The sequence below is a fragment of the Poromitra crassiceps genome (genome assembly GCF_964638095.1).
Source record: "Poromitra crassiceps genome assembly, chromosome: 7".
In the NCBI taxonomy this organism is placed as follows: domain Eukaryota; kingdom Metazoa; phylum Chordata; class Actinopteri; order Beryciformes; family Melamphaidae; genus Poromitra; species Poromitra crassiceps.
In genome coordinates this window covers 39760187-39781632 of record NC_139628.1, presented here as the reverse complement: position 1 = coordinate 39781632, position 21446 = coordinate 39760187, and the positions used below count along the sequence as shown (strand labels likewise).

The 21446-nt window shown below is 45.2% G+C and overlaps 1 protein-coding gene across 1 annotated transcript in view; it reads right to left on the bottom strand.

Annotated features, from left to right (window-relative positions):
- The window catches only part of LOC310779342 (pyruvate carboxylase, mitochondrial-like), a gene marked incomplete at its 3' end in the record, with an annotated part of 392062 nt that overhangs the window by 177514 nt on the left and 193102 nt on the right, over positions 1–21446 (bottom strand). The window contains exon 12 of the mRNA XM_083639880.1: positions 8663–8845. Within this exon, the coding sequence (XP_083496006.1) occupies positions 8663–8845 (183 nt within the window). The remainder of the gene's footprint in view (positions 1–8662; positions 8846–21446) is intronic.

Below are 21446 nucleotides of genomic sequence, written 5' to 3'. Positions count from 1 at the left end.
GCACATGTTGGGTTGTGGCTACTGCTGGTGCAGGGCAGAAACTTTTCAAAGTCATTTGAAGTGGAGTGGCCTCTTGCGAAAAGTTGAAATGAGTTTTAACTCGCAGCGCTCTGAGTGATAAAACCACCGCTGCGGTGTCCTTGAGCAAGGCACTTGGCCCAACTGCTCCAGTCGAGCTGCTCAGTGGCTAAAAGAAAAGGACTATTGTACTGACAAGCCAAAGAAAGACAGAAGAAAAGGCCTGACTGATGTGATTGAGTTCTTCATTGTGGTTTGGAAGCAGCAGGGAGGTGGAAAATACCAAAATCTCTAGACGGCGAGCGGCTAACAGGAGGGATAAGATAAAGCTAATTGGGTCGTTATTACAATTCATTTGGGCTTTAATTTGGTTCTTATCACAATCCATTAACGTGAATAATTGGAGCAAAAATCGTCAGGGGCGTAAAAAATTAAGGTTTCTCAAAAAAAAAAAGCCTGTAGGTGTAAAAGAGAGAGAGCTAGGTGAGAAAAGCAGGAAGAGGAAAAAAGAAAGAGAAAACAGAACCAAAACGCATGTAACCAATTCAGTGAGGCGTTAACGTGAGGCGCAGGGTGCTGACGTGAGTTGAGCGCGCTACCTCGCTGCCTCAAAATGAGGAAAAAACAGAGATTACATCTTTGTGTTGGACAGATTCGACTTTCACGCCAACTTGCGCTAATTGTGTTTTGGTTTGGTAATCCAAATGTGTCTGTGTGTTTTGTTAAATACTGTACAGTCGCTGCACAGAGGAGGGTCCAAACACACCAGTCCAGATCCTTTATCAACAAGATGCTGCTACTGCACGCACGCACGGACGCGCTTGTTGTTATTTTTTGTATGATGAATTCCAGTTGTATTTGCACAATTTGCCAATATTGTTCATGTAATATTCATGCCAATAAAACGTTTGAATTGAATTGTGTGTGTGTGTGCGTGTGTGTGTGTGTGTGTGTGTGTGTGTGAGAGAGAGAGAGGAGACCACAGACAACGACTCAAAGAGGTAAACAAACAGGAGGAGGAGGGGGTACGGAGAGACAGAGAGTGAGAGAGAGATGGAGTGGTGATGTAAGACGCAAGGGAGGAAAATGGGATGATTAGATAGATATAGATATAGATTTTAAGAAGAGAATAGAGCGCCCTATATTGAGAGCACAAAAGCTCACATTCCAACTAATAGTAAAGTGTCAAAGCCATAGCGGCCTGGCAAAAGATGTCAGCAGAATGACAATGTATGACAGGAAGTGACAATGTATGACAGGAAGTGTCAGGTAGAGAAATTACAGACAGCGAGAAAAGCTCAAGTCCCCCCCCCCCCCCCCCCCCCCAACAGAATGAAGGGAGGGAAGAGCAGGAGGGGTGTGCAGAGAGACAGGTAAAGATAGAAGCATGCATGGGACCTGGCAGGGTCTCACCAAGTGAAACATGACAAAGATTCTTCAAACAGCTGCTACAGATGGGATCATGACCGCCCACACACGCACGCACGCACACACACACACACACACACACACACACACACACACACACACACACACACATCCACACACACAGACGCACACACTTGCATGCGACAACCTCAGAAAACGGCCTTGGTATTTACGACACAACGGTCAATGATGGCAGCTCTGATGAGTTGATCGCGAGAGAATGTGTGCATGCATGTATATAAGGGCCAATATAAAATGTTTTGGGCCATTGAAATCAATTATTTTCAATGAAAATGATCAGAGACCAAATTATATATTTTTTTATTTTCTTCTTTTAGATCACGTAGGCTGTTGCTGAAGTAGATCTTAAGCTGAACTTGCGATATGACAGCGTGAAGCTAGCAGAGCTGATTATTATAGCCTTCGGCAGTGACATCATCATCACTGTTGACATCATCAGTGTGTTATCAATGAAACCTAAACAGTGACATTATGTCAAGAGTAGTCTCGCTAGCCAGCCTCTCTTCCCTTCCGTCAGAGAGTCTGGCGCCGCAGGTTTCCATTGTGGGATTGCGAAAAAAATGCTCTGTTTGGGTAAACCAATCATCCTCGTCTTGGGCGGTGCTTAGCGTTAGTGCCCTTGGAAAATAGTTTCGGGGTGGAACTTGTGCCGAGCAGGCCTTCTTTATTGCACAATCCAAATTTTCTTCAAAAGTTGCCATTTTCAGCGTGTAGCAACGAGTTAGCCTGTAGGTTTCTGCCGTTAGCTTTCTACGCTAGCTAGTTAGCGTCGTTGTTTTCACATTCGGCGGCCGGGAGCATTACAGCGACACACATGGGAGCTGATTGACATGGTCGGAGCCAATGACAGAGCGTGTGACAGAGCTTGCAAGCGGGGGAGCGGATATCCTGCTGCCACCGAAACAGCCGCTCGAATGGGAGAGCAGCTTTAGAGCAGGGGAGGGCTTATCCCTGTTGCCTGTTTCCATGGCGCCAGACTCTCTGACGGAAGGGAAGAGAGGCTGGCTGGTGAGACTATGTCAAGAGTGACTTCATCAGTGAAATAATCAATGATGATATTATCATCATTTATGACATCATCACTGTTGACATCATCACTGTGGCATCATCACTGGGGACATGCTCGACATCATCATCATCGTCAGCGCTGACATCATCTAACAGCCAGAAGTGCTAACATCCATGTCTTCTGGACTCATTCCTGTGGTACTCTACTGGATATCAAGTGTGTTTTTGACCCGGAGAAGAAGGTTTGGGTATACAGCCATTTCTAAAAAAAAAATCTCTAACTTTCATTCCCCTTCCTCCATCTCACGCTGCATCTCTTCCACCATCTCTTTCTGTCTGGCAACTTCTATCTGGCTGTCTCCTTATCTCAACATCTGTGTGTGTGTGTGTGTGTGTGTGTGTGTGTGTGTGTGTGTGTGTGTGTGTGTGTGTGTGTGTGCGTGTGTGCGGTGTGTGTGCGGGTGCGATGCGTGTGTGCGTGCATGTGTGTGCGTACGTGTGTGCATTAGTCACGGTTCACACGGCACACACCAGGAGTGGACTTGTGTGCGATGTGCGGTGGCATAGGACAGATGCTCTCATGCATGGGTTCATGCTGTATGATGCATCTGTATCCTGCATGGAGCAACTTCTATACCGTCGACTCACACAAACACTATTGAGTTAAGATGTGTTCACTCGTTTCTAACCATCTATGTATATACCCACACATACTGTATGCATTATGCAAAGCACCCATGGGTGAAAGTCCTTATGCCACCTCCCTTGTCGTTCTACTATACGTCACAGTCTCTGTTGCTTCTGCTCCTCCTCTAGCCATCCTTCTTTAGCCTGGTGCCTCACCTTCCGTCTCTTCCCTGTCCCTCTCTCTTCCTGCTGCTGGACTCCTGACATTTCACTGCTTACACACATTGCTCACATTTGATGTGCACGCACTCACACTCACACACACACACACACACACACACACACGCTCAAGGATGCACACACACACACACATGCAATCGCACACACACAGAAGGAGGAGATAAGCACAGCTTTCTGAAATGCCAAACATAATTCCACCCAACAGAGGAGAACAGCATGTTGTCAAGTGCCAACCTGGTAACTCAAATTGTGTTATTTCCATTTTTGTTTGACTTGTGCTCTTGTGTTTTGCATGCAGAGTATCTTCCATGACTGTAGGATGCACCAAGCTGGACATGCAGAGTATCTTCCATGACTGTAGGATGCACCAAGCTGGACATGCAGAGTATCTTCCATGACTGTAGGATGTGTGTTTTGCATGCAGAGTATCTTCCATGACTGTAGGATGTGTGTTTTGCATGCAGAGTATCTTCCATGACTGTAGGATGTGTGTTTTGCATGCAGAGTATCTTCCATGACTGTAGGATGTGTGTTTTGCATGCAGAGTATCTTCCATGACTGTAGGATGTGTGTTTTGCATGCAGAGTATCTTCCATGACTGTAGGATGTGTGTTTTGCATGCAGAGTATCTTCCATGACTGTAGGATGTGTGTTTTGCATGCAGAGTATCTTCCATGACTGTAGGATGTGTGTTCTGCATGCAGAGTATCTTCCATGACTGTAGGATGTGTGTTTTGCATGCAGAGTATCATCCATGACTGTAGGATGTGTGTTCTGCATGCAGAGTATCTTCCATGACTGTAGGATGTGTGTTCTGCATGCAGAGTATCTTCCATGACTGTAGGATGTGTGTTCTGCATGCAGAGTATCTTCCATGACTGTAGGATGTGTGTTTTGCATGCAGAGTATCTTCCATGACTGTAGGATGTGTGTTTTGCATGCAGAGTATCTTCCATGACTGTAGGATGTGTGTTTTGCATGCAGAGTATCTTCCATGACTGTAGGATGTGTGTTTTGCATGCAGAGTATCTTCCATGACTGTAGGATGTGTGTTCTGCATGCAGAGTATCTTCCATGACTGTAGGATGTGTGTTTTGCATGCAGAGTATCATCCATGACTGTAGGATGTGTGTTCTGCATGCAGAGTATCTTCCATGACTGTAGGATGTGTGTTCTGCATGCAGAGTATCTTCCATGACTGTAGGATGTGTGTTCTGCATGCAGAGTATCTTCCATGACTGTAGGATGTGTGTTTTGCATGCAGAGTATCTTCCATGACTGTAGGATGTGTGTTTTGCATGCAGAGTATCTTCCATGACTGTAGGATGCACCAAACTGGACATGCAGAGTATCTTCCATGACTGTAGGATGCACCAAGCTGGAAGAATCATTTAAAAACACATGGTTGTCAGTCTCAGGAGGAGGCTAGTGAGAGAAGGTGACCATTGTTGGAGTTACGAGGATGTGGGTCCTCAGCGTCGTATCTCAGAGAGCAGACCAGAGCTCTAATAGGACTTGGCTTTGTAGTCGACATTCCGGCTCCTTCCTGGGCTGACATTCTAATGGTCTTTTGGGCAGCGATTGACGCGCTCAAGTCATTCACTTCCAGTGAGAGGTGAGCGGGCAGGTCGGGAGGCGTGGCTATAATCTAACAGGCGGAGTGACAAGCGGGCGCAATCCAGTGAAACTGTCGCGGCCGTGCTCGCCTCGCGCACCAGCCCCGCCCACGACAAGAGTCTAATTGTCTTGAACGTTTTTTCTTCTTCTACGCAACGCGCAGTGCATACCAATCATACCAATGGACGAGAGGGTGATCCTCACACTTTGTGACTTCCCTCACAAATGTAACTGTTTTTTTAAACAGTTAACCGGCCCGGAGTGTATCAGATACGTATAGTCTTACTGTAAGCTAGGCTCTTAAGTTACGACTATGCTAATTTAGCTAACTTTAGCTATAATAACAATAGCAGTCTTTGTGGTTGGCTTCAAAGACTAGGATTGCCATTTTGTGTCAACAAATCGACCAACGCCACCGGGCTCAAACACACAACCAGGAGCGTCTGAATCGTAATTCCTATGGCATTTAATTCATTGTTCAATGAGACTAAGGTTCGGAGATAAAATAGCGCACAGCATACAGTACCCAGCAGTGGAACACATACAAACCATTCAGTAGTTAATATTATCTCTTTCTTTCACAAAACCTGACAATTGAGTATTTTCCTCTTCTTCTTCTTTTCTTCCTTTTTGTAACAACTCAGACTGAACGTTAAGATGGTCCTCCGTGTGGCAAGTAATTTCCGCGCGCCTCAGGCTCCTGTAACCCATTCTACAGCCAGTGGCTGACTTATAATTCATGGATGTCAAAAAAACAATCGGCCAGTTTTGCTCGGGCTCCTACAAGTTTTTGTAAATAAAGGTTTTTCCTCTGACAAATTAAAATTTCCTTGACGGTTGCTACTGTACAGTACCACCGATGGTCAGAGTGCACAAAGGGGAGAAATAAAATTCAACTCCGTCGATGACACTTATTCAGTGTGCTTTACGTTGACGGGCTGTACTCTGCTTGTGTCGGTGACGTGACGTGCAAAACTTGTGTCCTTTACTCCATTGGTGCATAATAGAAAATGACTGTGACACTACAGCTTTGTTCTGCACAATGAAGTGAAGTCAGCGGCCCCTGTACAATACCTAGAATAGTTTGTAGTGGTTTACCTAAACCACTGTGGTTAGGCCTTGTACAAAGGACCGCATCCGCAGGTCCATCAAATCTATGCCGACATCATACCCTCTCACTCTACAACCAGAGTCAATTCATCTATTTAATCTGTACTGACAGTTTGTTTCTCGAGGGGACTTAGTATTCAATGAAAAAAAAAAGTGAGACGAGAAGAGCATTTTGACTTGCAATCTCACCCCATCATGACTCCATCACAACAACACGGAGGATTTATGAGCAGATAGGATTTTCCAGGAGAGACGGCGAAGCGAATGCAAAGAGAGGCAACCTCAAGTGTTCATTGGATAAGAACATTTAAGATCTACACCGCAATTATCCACACTATCGTCAAGATATAAACTAAGCAAAAAACAACAACAAGACACAGAAATCCATTACTCCATGGATACTTAGCAAAACTTCTTCCAAACGAATGGTGTTTACATCAAGCACAGACAGTCACATTCATTTACATTCGACTGGTTGCACAATAGGAACTAAAATACTGCACTGAGGCTCCATTTGAAGCGGTTCACTAAAAGATCCATGAATAAAATTAGTCATTGAACGCTCCTTTCACTTAGTACAGTAGCTAGTGACGTCAAATACATTCGGTGTGTGTGTGTGTGTGTGTGTGTGTGTGTGTGTGTGTGTGGGGGGGGGGGGGGTCATGTTCATATTTACTACTGTACTCTAGCCTCACCTTGGAACAAAACGCTTCCTTTTCTACAGTAATGAATCTTAGTTTGTCCTTAGTCTACAGGCCAGAGAGTCTTTGGAGTCCTTGGACACCCAGTGCACCTTTCACGTTTCCAGTTGTAGCCAGATTAATGGCCCGGGGTATATTTCACCTCTAGACGCTGAAAACAAGAGAAAAGCAACGCCTGTGCTACTTCAGACTCACAATCTGACTCAGAAAGCCATTTGTTCTTTCTTGTTTTTTTTTGTTTTTTTTATTGCACCGTGAAAATCAAATGCCTTCAGCTCTGATCACGTCGATCTTTGCCTCTATCGACTGGAGTCTAGCTCAGCACACTTAACAGACTGGAGTCTAGCTCAGCACACTTAACAGGCTTCATGTCATGATGGAGTCTAGCTCAGCACACTTAACAGGCTTCATGTCATGATGGGCCATCACTCCTTCCACAGAGTATTGCTGTCAGCGTTCCCACAGTGTGTCACTTCCATACGGAGAGCACTCAACAGCCAAGAATCCTACTTTCATCTGCCTGTGTAAAACTAAAGTGCGAGCACTTGAGAGCGGTATGGCACGACTACATGTACTGTCTGTACAGGCGTGTGTGTGTGTGTGTGTGTGTGTGTGTGTGTGTGTGTGTGTGTGTGTGTGTGTGTGCGTGCGTGCGTGCGTGTGTGTGTGTGCGTGTGTGTGTGTGTGTGCGAGTGTGTGTGTGTGCGCTTGCTCGATGCCACTTCTGACTCCGAGAGCTGCAGTCATCTCATAAGATGTGAAATGTATTGCTGCCGGAACATCTTATTATTCCAAAGCCACAATAAATCATTCCGTCACCTTGCCCTCTTTTCTGCAAGTGACAAAAGGGGGGAAAAAAATCACATCTGATAATGAAACACCCCTACCTTTGCATTGCTCTTTCTGAAGAAGCAGGCTAAGGCGGCGTTCACACCCAAAGCGCTTTTTTCAGTTAGAACGCTATGGAAATCATGTCGAGAGCGCTTCCATTGTGCACAAAACACAGCGCACGGAGCGGGGTTTTTTTTTTTTTGCGCTTCGTTTTGTTTCCCGCTGCACATGGACGGTAGCCAGCTGGTTTTGTCTGTTTGATGTTGTTCACTGTCAACATGAAAGCCAGATTATTGCCAATTCTGGCAGCAGCGGAGGTTGAGGATCCCTCTGGGAGGAGAAAATGTAGGAGGAGTGAAAAGACGAGCTTCGCGCTTTTCCTCCAAATGTTCAACTTTTCTGCGCTTAAAAACGCCCATAGCGCTCCTCCAAAAACAAAAGACGCCACCAGCGCTAAACGCCAGGTGCGTTCCTTGAAAGAGGAGCACGTTTAGCGCGTCCTTATATAGATAATTAATTGCAGAAAGGTGCTGGCAGCTCCAAAAACGCTTTTGGTGTGAATGTGCCCTAACACAAACACACACAGTCGCACGCACACACTCACTCACGCACACATCATCACCATTAACCACACTAGACTGGCTGGAACAGGCTGAAATAGCCTCTTATGGAGCCATGCGCCTCTCCACAGCACACCAGCACCCAGAACACCATCTGCTCTGCTGCATACAGTCTATCATCACTGTCAGGTAAAAACCTTCCACTGTACTCCATCTCCAAAATGTCAACTTTTCGGGAGCTACTGTATGAAAAACACCCTTGTTTTAAGCAATCAATTTTTTTTTACATTATCCAGTGCGTTTCTTGAAGGGTTTCAAAAGCCCAAGAGAGGGCAGAAGATGTCCTCTCAACCCATAGAGGAGCATCTTCCAGTGGAGGTGAAAAAGAATGACCAATATAATAGCTACATGGTTTTCACGTGATAACAGCAATACGCAGCTCAGTCATTCCACCAAAGCACCCACACCCTTCAGACACACATCAGCGTCAAACGGGCCTACCTTGACCCCTCGCACTCTGAACTCGGCCAGCGCTCGGCTCATCTTGGATGCGGCCGTGGTCAGGTCCTTCCCGCTGGCGATGACTTTGACCAGCAGGGAGTCGTAGTGGGGGGAGATGACGGCGCCCTGGAAGGCCGAGGCGCTGTCCAGACGGATGCCCATGCCTTCACCGCTCCGGAACACCTGGGAAGAGCAGCACAGAGGACACGGAGGGTGAGGGACTTCTACTTACTGCAACAGCAAAGGTTGGAGAGGATCAGATGGCCGTCACCAGGCTTTTACACTCATCTGAGATGCATGGTAATCTGTTCATATTAATGACAGAAATTAGATTACAGACAATTTGGGAAAATATGAATGAGTAGGTTACATTTTGGTTTGTGTAATTCTTGAAGAGTAAATTGTGATTAATCCAGTCCTCAAAAGCCACTAGCCACGAGTACTGCCGGGTTTTGCTCTAACCCTGTTGTCGCACACCTGATTCACTTAGGCGCTAGGCACTTAGGCGCTACCTTAATTGGATCAGTTGTGCAACTGTAGAGCTGGAGCAAAAAGATGATTTTTGGGGCATTTCGCCTTTATTTAATTTTTTTATATATAGGACAGTAGGCAGACAGGAAAGATGGGGAGAGAGAGGGGATGACATGGGGCAAAGGACCGCATGTCGGCTTCGAGCCCGGGTCGGCTGCGCGAAGGACCGAGCCTTCGTGGTATGCGTGCTACCAGGTGAGCTACTGTACCAGGACGCACTTCAGGACTGGTTTGAGAGACACCCCATTAAGCTTCATAGTGAACAGATTTTGGAGGCCAAGTAGTCCAAATAAGCAGAAAAATATATACATTTATAAATGAAATTGCATTATTGTTTCAGTATTCAAGTGGATTATGCTACAGATTACAAAACCAAATAAATATGTACCTAAACAAACAACAGTTGCACAATTTGTCTTTTTCATATTTACAAAGTATTTTACTTGTATTTTCTATAGGATTTTAGACATCAGAAGTTGTATGCTCCAGTACTTCAAACTAACTGGCACAGGCATCCATCACTTCAAAGGCACAATGAGAAAGTGGAGAAGTGACAGACTCGTCGCACCAAAAGTGAAATACAAAGACAGGGACGGATCGAAAAATCGGAGAAGCAGAAGACGTGGCTCTTCTTTCTGTACTTAGCCCTTCATTATTTGTAGAGCTGTTTGCTTTGTTAATGGCAGGTCAATACTTCAGCGACAGAGTGCGCTGCTTGTTTTGTCCCCCACTCGCTTCCCATGCAGGATGCAGCATTCATTAGCGGCTGTGGCTTTGTGTTGTCGATACAGTCATTTAAGCTCCGTCATTTAAAGCTCTTTCCGCGTGTTGTAAGACGGTGTGCATGAAAGCGTGGCGTCTGCTAAGTGCCTCGAATGTAAGTGTAGATGACCTGTGTGACTGGAAGGAGAGAGGAGAGGAGAGAGACGCATGATGAGAAGTGCAAAGGAAGGAGATGAGAGAGCAGACCAGAAGCACTGAGATGAGTGAGGAGAGGAGAGAGACGCATGATGAGAAGTGCAAAGGAAGGAGATGAGAGAGGAGACCAGAAGCCTGAGATGAGTGAGGAGAGGAGAGAGACGCATGATGAGAAGTGCAAAGGAAGGAGATGAGAGAGGAGACCAGAAGCCTGAGATGAGTGAGGAGAGGAGAGAGACGCATGATGAGAAGTGCAAAGGAAGGAGATGAGAGAGGAGACCAGAAGCCTGAGATGAGTGAGGAGAGGAGAGAGACGCATGATGAGAAGTGCAAAGGAAGGAGATGAGAGAGGAGACCAGAAGCCTGAGATGAGTGAGAAGAGGAGAGAGACGCATGATGAGAAGTGCAAAGGAAGGAGATGAGAGAGCAGACCAGAAGCACTGAGATGAGTGAGAAGAGGAGAGGGTTTGATTGCTCCAAAGCACTTGGCAAGAGAGGAGATGTGAAGAGGAGAGCGAGGACTCGCCTAGACTACAGCATATGGAGGCCCTTGAGTGCTCGAAGAGAGAGATGAGTGGAAATTATAATTACAACATTGTTGTGTCACAGCCATGATATGCGGGTAATGTTTCCAGGCAGTGTAAACGGGCAGAGCTGCTAACATTTATGACCAGGGGTATTTTTTCCATTATACTTTTGTTCTTTTACGACTCACTATTTTAGATCGACATTGATTTGGTCCCCATTCTTCAAGGCAATATTGTTCATCTCCATTTGGCCCAAAATGATCAAAACGCTCATGTATCATTCCCTCTATAGTGCATGTTAGCAGAAATGCAGTGCAATGGTACTATGTGACGATAAATGCCTTCGTAAATGGCTTAGGGTGTAGCGGCCGAAATGAGCCACTCAGAACCAGGTTGCTGTAAAACTACATTATGCTCTGAGTGCTTAACCTGACTCCGCCAGATGGGGGCGATATTGTTTTCCCAACAAGACATCCGTGTCTTGTTAGGGAAACAATACCGCCCCCATCTGGCGGAGTCAGGTTACTGCACACACTGAACGCGAAAAATAGAGCAGAGATGTCAAAATGTATGCCGTTACAAGTTACACATTTACACATCTGTAAAAAAAAATCAAGCTGAATATTAAATAACTGCTAGGCGGGGATCTTATTTTCAATTTTTGACTTCCATTTTTCAAAGTGTAGTTTTAACATTGATGGAAATATCCCTACTGTAACTGAGAAGGATTTCTGATGTTTCAAACAAAAATCAGAGGCTGAGTTCAAAGAAAACTCCCAGTATGGAGCTGTCAGGAGTATTGTTGCTGCCTACGCACTCACGCCTCTACACCTGTGCAGCACCCATTTCGTGGCTGAAAGCCTCCAGTTTCCAGGTTGTGATTTTCATAAAGCCTGGCACGCCCCTTTGATTTTCAAGTGTCATTGACTCTTAACTAGGCCTGCTCTGTTCAGGATGGCTCCATGGCCATGCATTCTGCTGTGAGGGGAATATTTTGGGTTCATTATCATACATTACTGCTACAAGAGTGTGGCAACTTTGCACACGGCTCTGCAAGCAAACACGTTTTCAATGTGAAGAGCTCGACTGCAAGAGGAGATAACACTTGGATTGGAAAGACAAAAGATGCCTACTCTGACTAAATGATTGCTAGCATGAAAGTAAAGCAAATTAAGGCTTTACGATTTAGTTATGCCTTAAGAGCCCTGCATACAAATAGAGAATATAATCTTTCCTATCAATACTGACTGATACATTTCAGGTAGCGATCCTTTTCAAAGGGATATGTAGCGTTTTTTTGAAGCTCAAATGTTTCTCAAACCCTGCTGCTGTGTGAGAGCAGGGCAGAACTAAAGTATCAGGTCAGACTGAAAGAGCAGATAACCGACTTCAGCCCGAAAAACATGGGCTGCTGTGTAAACGAGGGCTATAAATGTAGCATCATCATGAAACTGAAATTACATGGTTACATTTTTTTAAGAGCTGTATGTACGTCACTTGAGCTTGGTTTCTCTCATCACGGGTTACTCATTATCACTCCATTCCCTCCAAAACAGCATTTCTAGATTCCCGTTTTCAAGTTGTTGCCAACAAAGATGGTTTGTTAGCTGGAATGTAGTTAACAAAAGATGAAAGAAAAAAAGGGTGCTTTTGATGAACCCTGCATAGTAGCCTTGCTGCAGCTTATCAGCTGGTGCCAGAACAGGGTTTTGGGGTAGTGTTTCTCTACAGTAGCCACTTGCCAGCCCTCTGTCAGGGAAGATAAATTCCTCAGCAGAAAGTCTAAACTCTGTTTACTTCTCGTTTCTATTCTTTTATTCTCTGCTAAATGTGAGTGGGCTACATTTTCGGGGGGTTCTGTGTCACAGCCCCTTAACGGCGCGGGGTTCCACACACACATGAGTCCAGAGCAGCGGTTAGCGATGGCTGCTGCTGAACCAACAACATCAGTTAAAGTGATGGACTGCCTGCTGCTTCTCTTCTGTTTGATGTGCAGTCTTAAACTGCAGTATCCCTTGGGGAGGGCGAGGGCGAGGGGAAGGGGGGGGCAGTTAAACACACCAACACAGTGCATTGTTCAAATTGATGCTGCTCTTAGCCTTGAATTATCCAGGACAAGTTGACAAAGCATGCATGCTATTTTCCGCCACACTCGTAATGCATGATCACACTTAGCAAAGTACAATGATAAAGACGTGGCATCTTGGACAGTCTTTCTAGTTCACCGTGCCAAACATTGACACTCTCATAGCTCGGAGCCCACTAGTGGGCAGTAGACAGACAAATGTGCCAGTGTGTGTGGTACTGCTCAGGTTCATCCATATCTGTAAGCTTTCAGAAAACGTGCAGAATCACACACAAAATGAACCAGAGTACAGACAGAAAGCTCCCTCTGTATGAGTATCCATATTTAACCTTGAGCATAATTGGGCCTTAATCCTCATCCCTAAACCCAACCAATCATCACTCCTCATCCCTAAACCCAACCAATCATCACTCCTCACCCCTAAACCCAACCAATCATCACTCCTCACCCCTAAACCCAACCAATCATCACTCCTCATCCCTAAACCCAACCAATCATCACTCCTCACCCCTAAACCCAACCAATCATCACTCCTCATCCCTAAACCCGACCAATCATCACTCCTCATCCCTAAACCCGACCAATCATCACTCCGCATCCCTAAACCCAACCAATCATCACTCCTCATGCCTACAGTAAACCCAACCAATCATCACTCCTCACCCCTAAACCCAACCAATCATCACTCCTCATGCCTAAAGCCAACCAATCATCACTCCTCATCCCTAAACCCAACCAATCATCACTCCTCATCCCTAAACCCAACCAATCATCACTCCTCATGCCTACAGTAAACCCAACCAATCATCACTCCTCACCCCTAAACCCAACCAATCATCACTCCTCATGCCTAAAGCCAACCAATCATCACTCCTCATCCCTAAACCCAACCAATCATCACTCCTCATCCCTAAACCCAACCAATCATCACTCCTCATCCCTAAACCCGACCAATCATCACTCCTCATCCCTAAACCCAACCAATCATCACTCCTCATCCCTAAACCCAACCAATCATCACTCCTCACCCCTAAACCCAACCAATCATCACTCCTCATCCCTAAACCCGACCAATCATCACTCGGCATCCCTAAAGCCGACCAATCAGAGGCAGTGTCTCACTCCTTTTTGCTCTGTGCTCCAATAACAGTTGAGCAAGCTTGTAGCAGCCTATGGAGCGTGGTGTAACAATTCCCTCTAGCTGACTTTCCAGGCTGATTTTTTTTGACTAAATTCACACATTTTAAAACTGGGACAGTTCACACAACTTTGACACTGCGTGCATATATTATACAGTGCATCAAAACCCGGCAGTTACTTCTGCTCTCACTCACAATGTCAAACTATATGCCATGTGATGCATAGTCTTTGAGATATTAACGGTTGTTTGACACTCTTGCTGTAGGCTAAAAGTGTGACCTACTGTACCTAGCAGTAATAACAGTAAGTATGGGGGGAGGAAGGGGAGACTTAGGATTGGTGCATTTGCAGGGTGTGACATGTGTCCAGATGAGCGCGACACCAGAAACGCAAACACACGTAAACGTACACACACACGCACAGAATGCATCTTGAGACCTAAAATATGAAAAATATGATATTGTTTTCAATTGAATTCCTGGCGGTTTCCAGCCTTGCCCTGCTTGTGTCAGGACACTAATCCAACAGGCAGTAAGACAGATGTTTGGCGCTGCACTTGACCGCACACACAGATACGATAGGATATGTAGTCAGATTGGAATGTGTGGAGGAAAAATTACATTGCAGACTCAGGTTATTGAACCAAAACTAGTACGGTACATTGGGGCCTGAAGTTACGTGAACCACTCAGACACGGAGGTTTTTCTCGAGAACACTGCAAATGTTATTCCAGCGGGGGAGAGGCTTGTTGAGAATGTGTTTGAAGTGCTCAGCAGAGTGTAATGCTTATGGCTAAAATCAATCCAGTTCCATGTAGCAACAAAGACAATCAAACAATTAACCTCAATAAACAGGCAATATTGTGGCTCGCTTCTGTCTCATCAGGGCAGGTCAGCTGAGGTAAAGATGAAGGGGGATTTGCTGTGTGTGGTTTGGAAAGTGTCTATACTACATAAGCAGTTCCATATTTTCCCTTTGTCTGCTATGTGCTAATGAGGGATGCTGCCCTCTGTGTGTGTGTGTGTGTGTGTGTGTGTGTGTGTGTGTGTGTGTGTGTGTGTGTGTGTGTGTGTGTACGCGCGCGCGTGTATGAATATTAAGTAGGCTATATTCATTTTGGCTGCCGGGTATATAGATATGAGATGAATCTGAATGCAGCCACAATATCACACTGCAGAGTGGAGACGGTGCCTCTTGGCTCACGCGCTCAACACAGACGTAAACGCGACCGGTCCTCTTAAAGGCCTCGCAGTTGGAGAGAGAGAGAGAGAGAGAGAGAGAAATACACAGAGTACAGAGCGTCAGACGTACAGAAAACCAGACAGACATGAATGAAAAGACAAGAGCAATGTTAATAATTGAAGTCAAGGGTGTCAGCTTCTTTGAGCTCAGGGCGCAGTCTAACAAGAAAACCCCCCTTTCTTCTCGTCTCTCTCTCTCTCTCTCTCTCTGTGTCACAGTCTTCTGTTGTCTCCCGACCCTCTCGCCCGCGCTCTCTCGACGGTCACAGGAGCTAATAATTTAAGTACAAAAGCAGTGAAACGCTCTGCCTGACACATACATGCACTGATCCAGACCCCGATTATCCATCTCTCTGTCCTCCAGTGCACACACAGAGCCAGGACACTGCACAATTCACTATCGTCCCCATTGCTCTCTCTCTCCCTCTCTTTCTCTCTCTGTCTCTCTCTCTCTCTCTCTCTCTCCTGTGTGCGTCTGCCTCCCATCTTCCATTCACCATCTCTACTTTTTATTTATTGTATTTATTTGAAAGGGACAATGTACGTTTCAAACATAAATGTCGCCATTTGATGCACCGTACAAGATTATAGCTGGGAGCTAATTTGCATTTCTCTAGTCCCTTGGAAATGGCACAATAAAAGATTAGAGTAAAAACATACAAGTTATACAATTCTACAAGACAATTCTACAAAACCATTCTGTAAAAGGAACAGACAAGGCACAGAGTACAGTACAATACTACACAATAGCACGTCACCCCTGCATCACAGATAGGTATGCTTGTCACAGAGACAGCAGGTCAAAGGAAACATTGAAATGCTCTAACAGACTTTTTCAGTTGGTTTTGAAAGTGCTGTTAGAGTTACAGCTCCTTACATCGTCAGGCGGGGTGTTCCACTGATGTGTGGCTTTTACAGAGAAGACTGATTGTCTGAATGCAGTGCGGTGAAATGGTACAGTGAAATCATGTATAGATGATATTCTGGAAGATCTGATAGAATCTACTGAGCGAGTATCCACCTTATTTCTAGCTGCCATGATGCCTGATGGGTGCTTCTTCCGCTTCCGGTGTAATTTTTACACTGTTTTAACTTGACAAAAAAAACGTCTATGAGGATTTTACAGCAGAGCCATTCTGCTCTACAGCCGTGTCGTTCGGGTGCTGGGATAACGTAATGCATTGTGGGTAGTCAGCTACTGTGGCTACTGGCTAATGCTAGCGTAATAGTTACTTTACATGGCAGTAAAACGCCACTGAATGACCAAATTGATTTCACTTTTAACCATTTCGAGTAACACTGTTTCCATACGGACCCCCAGCGTTGGTTAGTTGTTTATAATGTGACTATATTTATAACTTTTATAATGTACTCCAGTTTCCGGGTTATAATTCGGGTCTGCAGCCAAGTATAACAAAGGAAATGGCAAGCTGCAACAATAAGTCACGTTAAACCGGACCTTGTACCCACAATTATTTTTTACAGTGGGGCATTCAAAAATAAGGTGGATAGACAAAGTATATTTCGCTGACACTGTAGGAAAGCATGCTGGTCTGCTGTGGGCCCGTTACAAACCCTCTCTGCCTGAGATGTGAAAATCTCAAATCTCTAAAAACACTCCCCCCCCCCCCTTAGAAATTCAGAGAAACAATACGATTTCCTCCCGTTGACGCCCGTGCATATTTTGAGAATGTCAAAATGTGCCTTCCTGAAGTTCCTGGGTGTCCTATGTTAGTTTGTATTTTCAAGCTACAATGTTCCACAATCATTTCTGTGGAGAGGATAGCATGTGAGTGTATTTTAAGTACATTTTGGAACAATGCTGTGTAACAAAGTGTACATGCATGCTGCTGCGTTGAGGCTGCTTCTTGCTGCTTCAGGCTGCGGTAAAGAATTTAGCTGAAGCCAAAATGAAGAATAGTCTGTTACAGGCTTTTAGTAGAGGCCTCCAACAATTCCACCAACGTGGCTTTGCTATGGCAGCACTACAGTAAGGCTTTGCTATCGCAGCACTACAGTAAGGCTTTGTTTGCTATCGCAGCACTACAGTAAGGCTTTGCTATCGCAGCACTACAGTAAGGCTTTGCTATGGCAGCACTACAGTAAGGCTTTGCTATGGCAGCACTACAGTAAGGCTTTGCTATGGCAGCACTACAGTAAGGCTTTGCTATCGCAGCACTACAGTAAGGCTTTGCTATCGCAGCACTACAGTAAGGCTTTGCTATCGCAGCACTACAGTAAGGCTTTGCTATCGCAGCACTACAGTAAGGCTTTGCTATCGCAGCACTACAGTAAGGCTTTGCTATGGCAGCACTACAGTAAGGCTTTGCTATGGCAGCACTACAGTAAGGCTTTGCTATCGCAGCACTACAGTAAGGCTTTGCTATGGCAGCACTACAGTAAGGCTTTGCTATGGCAGCACTACAGTAAGGCTTTGCTATCGCAGCACTACAGTAAGGCTTTGCTATGGCAGCACTACAGTAAGGCTTTGCTATGGCAGCACTACAGTAAGGCTTTGGAGTGAAGGAGATCCTTTCTACCGTCTAAAGCCATTGAGGAAGTGTTCCCCTGTAATGGCTCAAACCCTCCGGCTCCAATAAGTGGACAGACTAGATTTCACAGTCAGCTTGCCTCTGTAATAACTTTGAAAGTGCTCCAAGAGGATCTCCTCCCTCCCCTACCATTAAGTCCATTTCTCCTATCTACTTCCTTCCCTCTATTCCCATCTTACAGCAGACATACTGCCGGGTCTCTTTTTCTCAGCTGCCCCTGTCCAACCCATTATCCTCCTCCTCATTCACGCACGAGCCTCCTTCCTCTCCATCCAGAGTTTCCTTCTCTCTTTTCTTTTTGCCAGGTTTTATGTACGGAGTTGAAAGAGACAACACACACACACACACACACACACACACGAGCGCACGTACGCACACACAGAGTTAATGTATGGAATGGAAAGGCAACACGCGCAGCTGTTGGCGTTCTATGTATGTAGCAGGGAGACAGGAAGTGACAGCGATATCTGAGCTCCGACTGATGGCGCACCAATTAGTGTGAGAGAGTAGCAGAGGGAGTCAGAGGCACAGACAGGTGAGGAGGAGAAGAAGAGGGAGAAACAGACAGAGAAACAGACAGAGATGGACAGAGGAGAGAATACACAAGTCGCCACGTTAATAATTGAAGGCGGAGACGTGTGAGAGAATGGAGGGAGGGAGAGAGGTGGCGAGCGAGAGCAGAGGTGATGTAGAAGAGTGAGGCAGGGAGGACCAAAGCCAAGCAGGAATGAAAGTGTTTGCCGGTAATGGTCCTTTTTTTCTTCTTCTTTCGGCTGGTGAAAAACACAAAACCACTCAAAATGATAAAAAAAAAATACGAAAATAAATAAATAAATAAATAAATAACAAGCATACAATTAGGAATGAGTTATGACCAGGCTGCTGCAGGTTACTTAATTGTGCATCTTGTGACAAGTGATAGGCCTATAGTATAGGTATGTATAGGCCCTATACCACACATGGGCAAAATGCGCCCCCTGTGTGGCCCGCGATGGAATTGTAAAAAAAAAAAAAAAAAAAAAGATACCCACAGAATAAGTGTCCAAATGTTCATGTCAGTCTGGCCAATACTCCACTTCTGTTATAACATTTCAGTCTGGAATATGGATTGGAATATCTTTCAATAATCTTTATGACTAAAAGGCTAAAAGTAATCTCATGTGTAAGAAATTACTCTACAGTATTTCGTGCGGCCCTGGGGCCTGGGGAAAAATGTGGCCCTGGGCCATTGTGCTCTAGTCTAGCTCTAGTCAGGGCCGGACTCAAAGAAAAACAAAACGACTCCCAAAAACTCAATAAAAGGCAGAATTATATTAATAAATCTCATCTGCTACAGTCATTGCATTTGTATCACTATTATATCAGGAGATTAACAAGAAATTACCAATCATAACGGGAGAGAGGGTTAAAAATAGGGAGACTCCCGCAAAAATCAGGTGTTGGGCAGGTATAATCTCCAATGTGGTTTCCCTTGATGTAAGTTAGTATGGCCCTCAGGATTTTTTTTTGTCCACCCCTGACCTATACAGTAGACAGTACATTATAAATTGGGCATTATAAATGTAGCTGCTAAAGCACCCGTGTGGCTGCCTAAGAAATGAACAGTAGGTTTTGTATCGCTGTGTCCCCAAGGGTCTATATGTGCAGTATTCCTCTTTAAATCTCTGTGAGCAACAGTGATTTTTACTAGTTGCTGGACGCAGCTAAAAACTCATTGTTTATAGTGCGGGAGAGTTGGAACCTGAGCCGTTAAGTGCCCTCTGACACTCAGAGGAGGAGATGAAAAAACGAAGCAGAAGCAGAGAGCGCTCGGTAGAGTGCACACCTCCTACAATGTTCTGCGCTGTTTGTTAGGTGAATCTGAGGTACAGCACCATGTAAAAAAAGACATTGAAATGAGAGCCTTTTGGTTTGATCAGAATAGCACACAAGAATAGCACACTACCCAAAAGCAAACCTTCGCCCTGCTGAAGATTCCTCCCAGCAGCTCCGGGCAAGCTGCTCTGTAGCTGACCTCACCTGACCTTTGACCTCCCTGAAGACGAGGAGAAATAGTTCAACTGCCCACTGCTTGTAGCTCTTCAGCTTTACTACACTTGGGAATTGGTGTGCACCATGAAAAATCTATGCTTTTGTGTTTCTACTGAGTCATTTTTTCACCCGTTTGTCTGTTTGTCAGTCGGATATCTGAAAAAGTTATGAACGGATTTGCACAAAAATTTGTAGAATAATAGGCCATGGGCCAAATTAGAAGTGATTAACTTTCCACGCCCACTGGCCAACAGGGGGCATGGCAATGGGCGTGGCCAATCACTAAATCTTGCCTAACTTCCAAGCGGATTCACCTACTTTAACGCCATGAAACTTTGTAGAAAGGTTAGTGGAGATATGCACTCTAGCGAGTGCCCTCTAGTTGTTCACGTCTGTGTGTCTCCATTTGAACAAGACAGCCTGCTGTGCAAGACCTGTCTACTTCCTACTTAGGGAAGGTTTATTTTTAAAACGTCATCCAGGTTACATTGTTACAGTACAGAGGCCAACCGTCATCATTTCACCCACACAGGCATGGTACTGTAATACATCTCAGTTTTTCTACTAGGGAAATGTTTGTAGGCTGGCAAAGGCTTCTCTGCAAGCGCCAAGATGAGAGGAACTGAGAGACGTGGGGGGAAAAAAACACCACTTTAAATCATTTGCCTATTGGCACAATGCGGCCATCCCACCAGCAGAGAGACAGCACACGTCAATGAGAACAAACAGCAGCAGATGTCTCCAAATTGTGAGTGTGTGCGCGCAGGTCCTAGCCTGATATCAGACTGAACTGTCAACTTGTTACACTCCATTTCCTTCTGTAGTCTGGCATTGCCTGCACTCTAAACGATATCCATGGGGGAAATCCCCACAGGGGATTTGATTTTCCCAAACCAATCACTAGAGACCAACAACGTTTCCTCCTGAATCCAATCCAGTGGGGAGGACAACAGAGAAAAAAACATCTGCCCTTTGAATAAATGCCTTCAAAGCAAAGTGCGGTTTGGATTTCAAGTAATTGGTACTTTTAATCGATTTAGAACAATAGCAGCATTTACAGCGGTCTCAATTGTTGTTACTCCTCCTTTATCCGGCACATTTGTTGAGCTTCACGATGGCTTTAGGTCTGACCGTTGATTGGCTAATCGTTAGCCACGCCTGTGCTCATTGGACTGAACTTTGGAAATGGCTTTTGCATGTCACGATGGCAGACCAGAAGCAGTCAACCAGGTGTAGTGGGGAGATTCAAAGTTCTGGAGCCAGGCAGCGCAGGTCCTGGAGACACCTGAAAATGTCTTGAATTTGTTTATTTCAATTAAAGGGCAAAAATGTACTTTGATGCTGGGTGTGCTGGTGACTCAGTTAGCCTCAACTGTGGCCCTGGGGCATTGGCTACAGGCTACACTCCTCTCTGTCTTTCTCTCCCTCTCTTCACTGTAACATAGCATGGCAAAAATACCCAAAACAATGTGTGTGTGTGTGTGTGTGTGTGTGTGTGTGTGTGTGTGTGTGTGTGTGTGTGTGTGCGTGCGTGCGTGCGTGTGTGTGTGTGTGTGTGTGTGTGTGCGTGCGTGCGTGCGTGCGTGCGTTTAATCATTTTCATGGTCAAATTGACATTACAGTATGTCATTCTAGCTGGCATCAGAAAGTCCTTAATAAAAAAAGTCCTATATTTAATTTCATGAAACTTCCTCATGACAGTTGTCAGGCAGTCAGCCATCCAGGCAAAGAAAATGGGAAAAAACTATTATTTATATT